The 9940-nt window shown below is 62.5% G+C and overlaps 1 protein-coding gene across 1 annotated transcript; it reads right to left on the bottom strand.

Moving 5' to 3' along the window:
- Positions 1-2512: 2512 nt before the first annotated feature.
- Positions 2513-9940, bottom strand: LOC122471795 (serine protease 27-like). Its single transcript, XM_043560866.1, has 6 exons — positions 8999-9940; positions 5734-5760; positions 4866-5028; positions 3772-4043; positions 3408-3577; positions 2513-2918 (listed from the first exon to the last, which is right to left on the bottom strand). The coding sequence occupies exons 1-6, from the start codon at positions 9045-9047 to the stop codon at positions 2625-2627; spliced, it is 975 nt and encodes a 324-aa protein (XP_043416801.1). The 5' UTR covers positions 9048-9940; the 3' UTR covers positions 2513-2624.

Genomic DNA, 9940 nt, shown 5'->3' with positions numbered 1-9940 from the left:
TGCACCGCCCGTGGGGTGAGAGGGGCAGAGTCGATCTCTGGCTTTGGGGGCTTTGATTTGCACACACACCCCTTTTTCTTCCTCTCCTCCATGCGTCCCGCCTGCCCTGCCTTCTGAGCACCTGAACTCTGGGTGGACTCCTGCCCATGCACAGATGCTCCAGGGTCTGGGGCTCAGTTCGGGGTGCAGAGCCAGTCCTGTGACCTCAGGGCCGTGGCCCTTCCTGGGGCTCCCCCAGGGCGGTCATCATGCGCGCAGGGGTGTGGATCTCCATGCTGGACTGCAGCTGAGCGTTGGTTGGCCCCCTCCTCCCTGTGTTGCCTCAAGGTGGGTATTTCATTGCGGGCACCGGCCCCAGCCTGGGTAGGGGGACAGGTTCTGTGTTGGTGCCAGCCGCTCTCTGAGGTGTTCTTCCTGCACCTGCCGGGGCCCTGGTCCCACCGTCCACCCCCTGGCAGGTGGCTCTGAGGCACAACTCGCGGCAACGTGACGAGTCGTGTGTGAGCTGTCCCCTGCCCGCCCGGGATGGGAGACGGTCCGTGACAACAGGCAGGTTCTCTGGATGTGACCTGCACAAATAACTCGGCTCTCCCTTTAAATCCTCATCTCCGCCAGTGTTTTCTCTTCCACTCTTTTCGAATGTCTGCCCCCGGGGCTGGGTGGCCCGGAGTGTGGGGAGTCCAGAGGGTGGGGACTGTGCCCTAGGGTCACATGCTAGCCACTGTCCCACCCAGGAACCCCCAGGCTCGCCCTCCCAGCCCAACTGGGTGGGGTGTCACGGGGGTGGCTAGGCCATCCTGGCGTCTGTGGCCCTCCTCCCTGTTAGCCCCAGAGGATCCTGACCAGACCCCGCCCTGTCGCAGAGGCAGGAGAGTGAAGGGGTCCCCGGGCCCCAGAAAGCTGGAACAGCTTGCTAGAGGAGGCAGAGGTGAGGTGGCCCGTCCTACTTGGAAGGGAGCTGGTCTTTGCCTGTCTCCACACTCCCTTCCATCCCGGCCTCTCAGTACAGAGACAGCACAGGGGCCTCCAGGGGCCAGTTAACTTTGAAGCAGCAACCCCACCTCCACTCCGCACGGGGCGTGAGGCTTCCACCCCCAGAGTGGGGTGGTGGGTTCACCCAGGCCTGTCTCCCAGGCTGCAGGGCGCAGGCCAGCCCCTGCCCCCAGCCAGGACGACCCAGACCTTGTCCCTAGGGCCGCCCTCAGGACACCTACAGCCTGGTTCCTGTCGCCCCAACCCTGCTGGGACCTCAGTGCACCTGCTGCTCCTCCCCAAGGGATGTGTAGCCCATCTGCTCTGGAGAAGGAGCTCGCAAATGCCCTGGTCCCTAGAGGGCCACTGAGCAGTTAGCAGGGAGGTGGGGGCTGTGTGAGCCCAGCCGGGGCCTCTCCTCATCCTTCCTGCTGCTCGGCAGGGACGCGCCCAGACAAAGTGGAGCACGGAGGGGGATTGGTGTTTGTTCCCACTCTGTCCCCAGGGCCGGTCCCCAGCAGGTGCTTGCTAAGTGGTTATTGATTCATTCCATAAATATCCAGGTCTGCTTTCTTCCCGGCACCAGGCCCAGGCAAGCCGTCCCCGTGTGTGCGCCAGCAAGCGTGTGTGCATGCACGTGCTTGGGTGTGCACACTGGTATGTCTGCAGGGGGTTGTGTGCGCATCTGCATGAGTGTGCACGTGTGTGCGCAGGGCAGCAGGACACCTGGCCCTGCCTTCCTAGGTGTCCCGTTCAGCCGATGGCCGCCGAGCTCACAGGCAAGTGCAGGTACCTTTCAGGAATCGGCCCACGTGAGGGAGCTGACCATCTGGCTACCAGGGGGCCCTGCTGTGGACGCACCTGGGCCGGGCTGCTAACTTGAGGCTATCTCCCCAGGGCAGCCTGGGGCGGGCCTGAGCAGGGCCGGAGCCAGCTGGGGACCCAAGCTCTGGAGACCTTTTGTGCTGGATTCCTGGTGGTGATAGGCCACAAGAGGGCAGCCAGGAAGGAGGGGTGGGCTGCAGAGTCCTGGGGGCTGGTGAGGGGTTCTGGCTCACTTCTGAGCTCCCGGGGGTCGTGCACAAAAGCACTGACGACCCCAGCTAGTGTGGCCTGAACCCTGGGTCCTGTAGGAGGAAGGAAGTGGGGACGGGCCTGGGCTTGGGCAGGAGGGCCTGTCCTTCTGATGTTCCTGCCCTGGAATGGCCAGGCCTCCTGTGTGATACCTGGCACAGCTCTGACTGCCCTTGCAGTGTGTGGACTTGGGGTGATTCAGACAGGCAGTGGGGGGGGCCGTGATCTCCCAAGGCCCACCTAGCCTACCTCCTTTAGGACCCTCCACTGGGCTCCATTTTTCCTGCTGGTATCTATTGCTGCCCCCAGGGCGCCCCTCAATGATTCTCATGGCGAGGACCATGTTGGTAAAGACGGTGAGGCAGTGGTGGGAGCGGGGGAGCTGCCTGTGAGGGGGTCCAGGGACAGGTGTCCGGTGTGCCTCAACCCATCTCCCTCCCCTGAGGGACCAAAGGGCAGCCGGCACTGAGGTTGGGTTTTGTTTTTATTGGAGGATGAACATAAATAAAAAATAACCGGGTATTTGACAGGAAAGAACGGGAGCGCTATTTACAAATGTACACCGTGGGCCCCAGGGCTCAGAGGAGGGTGAGCAGGGCCACAAGGGCCAAGAGGGCCACATGGGCCGCCAGGCAGGGCGCAGAGTTCAGAGCGAGGGGCTGCTGGTCCCGGGGCCCCCGCTTCTGGCCACCCGACCTAGCCTGTTGGAACTGTAATTCTGGAATGATCCGATGGATCCAGTCGTAGTGGGAGGTGACCCGGATGTAGACACCTGGGCGGTTCCGGCGGGCGCAGCCCTCGCCCCAACTGATCACCCCAGCCTGCAGCCATGACTGGGCCACCAGGCACACGAGCGGGCCGCCCGAGTCGCCCTGTGGGGGAAGCAGGGGCCTTGTCAGAGCCTACAGTGGCCCCCAGAGCCTGCCTCTGCAGGTGCACACACACTCCTCCCTTCGTCCCTCTCCTCAGCTCCTGTAGGAGTGTCCCTGCCCAGCACCCCCACCGCTGCTACCCGCCGGCCGGTCCTTCCCTTTATAGCCTGAGGTGCCCATTTCTCTAGCACCCCCAGACTGCCCTGATTTAACCTTGGAGGGGCTTGTTGAAAGTGCAGGTTCCTGGGCCCCACTGCAGACCAGTATGCCGACTGTGCTGGGTGGGGTCCGGGAGTAGGACCCCACTGCTGGGATGCAGGAGGGGAGGACCCCCCCCCCCGCAGGACCCCACTGAAGGGATGCCAAGCTCTGGTCTGGGCCGTGGCCCCACCTACGGGGGGGCTCCTCCTCCCAGCCAGGCCGGCTCCCAGCTGGACATGGGCCTAGGGAGCAGGGCTCAGCCCCGGCAGGGCCCACCGCAGCCCCTACCTTGCAGGCGTCCTTCTTGCCCTCGGCAAAGCCAGCACACAACATGTCGTCCTTGATGGTTTTGGGCTGGAAGCCCGACTCGGCATCTTTGCTATAGAGCAAGTTGCACGTGGGTGTGTCGATGATGGGCACAGCGAGCTTCTGCAGGACCCTCGGGTTGGGCAGGCGGTCTGGGGAGGGGGGGAATCAGCCTGCAGTTCAGGGCACAGTCTTACCCGGGACCCCATGGCCCTCGGCTCTTTCTGTCCCCCGGCTCCCCGCTCCCCGTGGCTTTCCCTTACCCCCTCCGCCCGTCTGAGGAGAGATCCACGTGTACCAGTATCAACAGAATGTCCCCCATTCTCTCCCGGCTCTGCGCCCTTACCTTCCTCACTGGGGCTGCCCCAACCGGTGACCCAGCAGTTCATGCCCGCCTCAAAGACGACCGAGGGGTCAGGCATGCACACGGGGAGGATATAATTGGAGAAGGTCACAGGTGCTTCCAGCTCCACCAGGGCCACGTCAGCACTGGAGGCCATGCCCTGGTACAGGGGGTTACTCTCAACCCGCTTCACCCGGGCGTATACGGCGTGGGGCCCTGGCTTCACCAGTTGCCGCACCCCAAGCAGGACCCGGTACAGGGATGTCTCGGAGGTGCTGATGGGAAAGAAAGAGAGCTGGTGTGAGACCGCCCCTCTAGGGTTTAGAAGAGAGGGGAGGTTTAATAGAGAATCAAAATAGGGAGGGGCTGGAGTTGTTTCTCCTCTAGCAGGGAGGTGAGGGGTTAAGGGTGTAGAAGCTGAAGCAGCTAATTCCTGACTTTAATTCCCAGCTCCGCCCTTGGCCAGCCAGATGACCTTGGGCAAGGAACCTAGCAAGTTCTCTGTGACTCAGTTTCCTCATCTGTAAAATGCGGCCAGTAACAGTCCCTACCTGAAAGGGTTGAAAGAGATGTCACCCACAGGGTACATCTGGGGGCTGGGCCTGGCCATGCCTGTGAGCCTTGGGCCAGCGACCTACTCGCTCTGAGCCCACGTTTCTGAACGTAAGATGCAAGGCTGTAAAAGAATTTGAGCCCTGCGGTGAGGCAAGAGCCAAGATGCTCAGGAAACCCTGAAGGTCTGGGACCAGGTGGCTCATAGTAGGGTGGTATGGGTGACCTTAGGCTGAGGAGGAGGAAGGGACATTCTGTTCCAGCCCGCGGACTCCTCTGTAACCGGAATCCCAGTCGGAAGGGGAGTGTCCTGGATTGGAGGTGTGGGAGGGGGCCAGGGAGGAGGGCCAGGATGTGGGATGAGCCTGCCAGCATTGCAGGGACGGGGCCCCAGGCCTAGAAAAGCGCCTCGCTAGCGACACCAGGGGTGGGGGGTGGACCCCTCCCAGCAGGACCGCGGGCGCGCGCTGGGAGGGCGGACCATCGGCGCTGTCCGAGGTGCTGGAGCCCCGAGGCGCTGGGGAGCGTGGGGGCTGGTGACTCACTTGGAAAAGCAGTGCGCCGCGGTGAGGACCCAGCGCTCTGTGATGAGGCTGCCCCCGCAGAAGTGGCTTCCGTTGCGCTGGATGCTGACCTGCCAGGGCCACTCGCCCTCCAGGGCGTCCTGGCCACCCACCATCCGGTTCAGCATCCTCGGACGCCCGCAGACTAGGGGACAAGGCCGGGCAGTGCTCGCTGGGGACCCTTTCATCGCCTCTGGTTCCCAACCCCCACCCCACACTCTGTCTTTCATCTTCTGCCCAATCCAGAGCTCTCTTTGCCCTTGACCCACTCTGAGACCTCGGGGCGTGGGTGCCCGGTCAGCCTCTGACACAGGCAGACCCCTCCCAGCTGTGGGAAAGTTCCCCTGCCCCTCACCTCTGAAACAGTGACATCAGACCTCCCTCTCTGGTCATGAGATGTGGAGAGGGTTCAGATAACACGTGGAAGGGTCTTACCCCAGGGCCTGGTAAACAGGGGCTCCCGGGAGGACAGCAGGTGTTGGAAGGGCCCCACACAGGGAGGTGACCCTGGGGGCTCTGCTATTGCTATAGCAGAATGGTCTTCGGACTGTGTCCTTGGGTTCTCTGCTCTCACTTTCCCCTGACCTCCTTCTCTGTGTGCCATGCGTGCCTCCGCGGGCCCCTGTGCCATCTGCAGGTCAGACCCTCCTGCTCCACTCCTGTCTTGGCTCTAATTCTGCTGAGCTACAGCTTTCCCTTACTTTGGGATTCCCCAGGCCCCACCCTCTGGTTCTGGGTCTCGTTCTGGGGGGGGGGTGTCCAGGGGTGGGATGAGTCTCTGGCCACTCTTGGCAGCTCTCAGGAAAGCTCCCACTCCTGTCCCCCCCATCCAGGGACCTAGGATGCTTACCGCTTGACGCCTCTGCCCCCTGAGTCCCTGGAGGTGAGAAAAAAAGGGGGTGATCAGCTATCTTTGTCAAAGCCAAGGTCTGCTTCTCCCCTGCCCACCTCCTCTGCTCCACACCCAGCCTCCTGAGGACACAGAAGGACAGTCCACAGGGGAGCTGGCAAGAAAGGTCAGGGGCCCTGCCATGTTTACAAGCCCAAAGCATATCTGCAAGGGCAGACAAACTCCTTGCCACACAGGAGCCGGCTGGGAGAGACGCCAGTGAGGGGACCCCCATCATGGCTTGGCTCTGCTGCCTGGGGCTAGCATGGCTTCTTTTCCGCTCCTTGGGGTCTGTCTCTCCACACCCTACACCTGTCCCTGTCTGGAAGTTTCCCCCAGAGCAGGCTGGAGCTGTGTGACCTTCACACCCGCGGAGTGCTACAACGTGAGCCAGCCGGCACCCGGCCACACAGGTGTCTGTGGTTCCAGGGGACTAGAGGGAAGCCAGCCAGTAGCATCACAGGTCAGTTCCCCCAAGATTCTAGACCCCCAAGAACCCAACACCTCCTGTTGTGCAGTTGGAGCCTAAGACACGCCGCTGGGCCATGCTCCCCCGCCCCAGTGAAGGATCAGGCAGAGGGGTCAGAGTAGAAACTTTCCAGGGACCCATCTCCCCAGGATCCATCACCTCCCATGTCTCTGGACACAGGCACAGGGCCCGCTACTTGGCCTTTACAGGAACCTCACCCCAGACTTGAGACCCCAGCCCCATGTCAGCAACATGCCAGAAATACCTGCCAGCCTCCCAGCGCCCCCAGCGTATCTGCCTTACTGGGGGCAAGAACTGGGGTGGGGGGTTCAGGACAGCTTCTTCCTACTTCAGCCCTCAGCGTTTTCCCTGCGGGATCGTTTTTTCTGGGGAGACTAGAGGGTGTGGCAGCTGTTGTTGCTAAGACTGACCCTTTGACCAGAAGAGGTAGCCAATCCCATGGAGGGGAGGGGCTACAGGGGCAGGAAATGGTTGTGACCTTGGAGATTTTTACAAGGACCCCCACTCCAGTCTGAGTGGGGCACTCCCTACTGTGGGGAATGAGGCTTAGCGGATGAAGTATGGTGGGGGGGGGGCGCAGGGGACAGGAGGGGACTGGGCCTGGGGCAGGAGGAGGTGGAAAGCAAGAGTGGTGGTCAGGTGGTGGCCTGACCAGGCACAGGCAGGCGTGCGGAGGCAAGAGTGGTGCCTGCCCAGTGATGGGAACAGGAAGTCGACCCTGGACCCTCCATTCACCGATGCGTGTTAACAGGTGCCCTTTTAAAGTACAAATATTCCCTGGGAAGGCTGTTCCCTGTAGCCCCTCACCTATATTATTAATAGAATTTAATTAGACTGTAAACACCTGACCCACTGCTCTTCCTAAGGCCCGACAGCAGGATGCTCCGATTCACCCCTGTCCCCATGGGCGCCAACGTTCCTTCAGGCTCATTCCTCCCCTGGAGGAGTTTTCCAGGGTCTTCTGGTTCTCCCCTACAGTCAGCCACCTTCCCATACATGCAGATTGATCCATGGTCCACACCCAGGATCAAGTACGCGCTCCTGTGCCCCGGCGGACCCCCTCTTGTGCTGTTGCAGGCTTCCTCAACCCAGCTTAATGCAACTGCTTCTCATACAGGCTGAAGCTTCTGACCTCTGAGTGATTGCTACCCACACCCCTCTGCCTGGAGGCCCTATCCTCCCGGTAGTTACAAGTCCGAATCCTACAGGTCCTAATCCAGATCAAGGCTTAAGTGAAATGCTGCTTCCTCCGGGCAGCCCTCCTTACTTGCATTGTCTGTCTAGGAAGCCTGGCTCCCTCTCCTGAGCTCTCCATCCTCCTGCCGGGTCACACAGAGCTCTGCCCACCTTGCCCCAGAGGTAGTGTCATAGTCTCATCTTAACCTATAGGCTCAGGAGCTCAGTCCAGGCAGAGCCCCCATCCAGGGGGCCTGAGCTCAGGGAATGTATAGAGAGACAGAACAGCTGTGGGGGCAGGGCTGCCCCGGAAGGGGTACTGTGAAGGCCCCGGGCTCTGCGGGGTGGGCGCCCTGTCTGGGGCTGGATGCGCCACCAGATGTCAGGCCCCTCATGTGGGCCCAGGGTCCCCAGGCCCCTGTAGCTGGTTGGGGCTCAGCTGGTAAGGATGCGAGAGACCGAAGGTTCTAGGAGGCGGAGGTGAGGACGGCGTTGAAAGAGTCCACAACTCCTGGTCACAACTGTTTGTGAGCCAGATGCAGGCTGCTGTTTCCACTTTGGCAATGACCGTGATTACTCAACCCATTAGGAGCAATCACGGCATTACACCCTTACTGAAGACGGGCTCCCTCCAAGAACATTGTTACCCTTGTACCAGGAAGTCAGGAGGCGGCAGCCACGCAATGAGGGGTGGGGAAGCCCCCTGGAGCCTGGAGAGACTGGGACCTCCCCACTGAAGCGCCACCCCGGTGTCCTCTGACCCCTGGTAGGAAGCCTGGAGACCCAGCTGAGTTGCACCTGGGATGACCTGGCCCGGCCCTGGGAGGTGAATTCAGGACAGGGAAGTGAGGTGGCACGGGCCGGCCGGGCTAGCCCAGGAATGCGGGAAGGTTTCCCTGGCAGGGAGCAGCCCGCCCTGTGGGAAGGGGCCTGGCGGGCGGGGGCCCCTGGCTGGCACCTGCTGACCCTGACCGAGGATTGGGAGGGAGGAAAGGGATGTTTATTCTTCCCCATACTCTCCCTGCCTGGTGAGAGCAAGAGCCTGCACCCCTAGCCCCCCACTCCCCAGTGAGCCCCCACCAGCCTCCTGGGGCTCCCAGGCTCAGGCGGCAGCTCGGCCACCCTTCCCCGCCCCGGCCCAGTAGATGGTGGCCTGAGGCTTTGGAGCCCAGTGGCCTGGAGTTCAGAGGCTGCACACAGGCAGCCCCACGTCTTTCTCTGGGGGATGGAAAGAGGCTGAGAATAGAAGCAGCAGCAAACAGAGAGCTTGGCCCACAAGCACCAGAGACAAGGTGGGGGCAGGGGGAGGAGAGCCCCTCCCACGTTTCGGCCTCAGGGTCCTCTGGGACCTGTGCCCACACCCCTCTCCTGCCTTCCCCACTCCCCTCCCCGCGGTGGGACATCTGGACCCAGGACCCCGGCTGGGGCAGGAAGGGGAGGCTTGTGCCGCAGCCCCAGGTCTGACCCTGGAGCAGGCGACTTGGCTGGAGCTCCAGGCAGATCAGAGGGGGCCCCTCCAGGCAGGAGGGGGGACGACTTCCTGCAACATCCAGTACTCACCAAACCACAGCGGCAGCAGGAGCAGGGCCACGGCTGGCAGCCGCCTCATCCTCTCAGCCTGGCTGGGGCACCAGGTGCAGGGGGCAGTGGCGATGGGAGGTCCGTGAGCACCAGCTCAAGGTGCAGGGCTCCATGAAGTGGGGTTTTATGCTGGAGGTGAGTGTCAGCTTGGCTATGCCGCCTGACCTGTCGGCCCGGCCCATCCAGCTCCTCTCCTGAAGGAGGGGCCCCAGAACGCAATCTCCTCCAGACCGGCCCCTGAACCACAAGGGACCAGACCCCTCACCCTAGAATACCTTAGGGTCTTGGGGCCAGGGTGTGTCTGCCCCATTTGGTTGCTTGTGGCCTGGGATTCCAACCGTAACTGACCAGACACCCCCAGCTGACCACGGGCCCCACATAAGCGGACGACAGCCTGCCTTCCAGACCTTCCCTGATTCATTCATTCATCTGTTCAGCCATTGATTTGTTGAGCACCTACTTCGTATCAGGGCCTCAGTGAACAAAACAGTCCAGGCCTGTGGCTTACGCTTACAGGGAAGGGGACGCGGAAAAGTCCAGGTCACCGCGCTTGTGGAACAAAGCGGGTGGGGAATCGGGACGTGGGAGAAGTATCCCTCCCTAGCTGACCCCAGCCAGGGCTCACGGGTGCTTTCCCGGGGCGAGACGCGCCCCAGAGGGGCCCCGACCCCCCCCCCCCCCCCCCGTCCCCTCTCCGGGGCTGCACCCTCCTGCCGTGCGGGGGGTGGGCGGGGGTCTTCCTGGCACCCTCGGGCCAGGGCGGGCGGGGCGGAAGCGGCTTCTGGGAAGGCCTGACGGGGAAGAGCGTCTGCGGGCGCCCCTGCCCTGGGCGCGGCGGGCCGGGCTCCGGGACGTGCGGCAGCGGCGGAAGCGGCTCCGGGGGAAGTTATTTGGAGCACGGGGCTGACGTCAGAGACGGAG

Source organism: Prionailurus bengalensis, chromosome E3 (assembly GCF_016509475.1).
Source record: "Prionailurus bengalensis isolate Pbe53 chromosome E3, Fcat_Pben_1.1_paternal_pri, whole genome shotgun sequence".
Taxonomy (NCBI): Eukaryota; Metazoa; Chordata; class Mammalia; order Carnivora; family Felidae; genus Prionailurus; species Prionailurus bengalensis.
The sequence above is the reverse complement of the archived record's forward strand: the minus strand, read 5'-3'. Positions and strand labels throughout refer to the sequence as shown.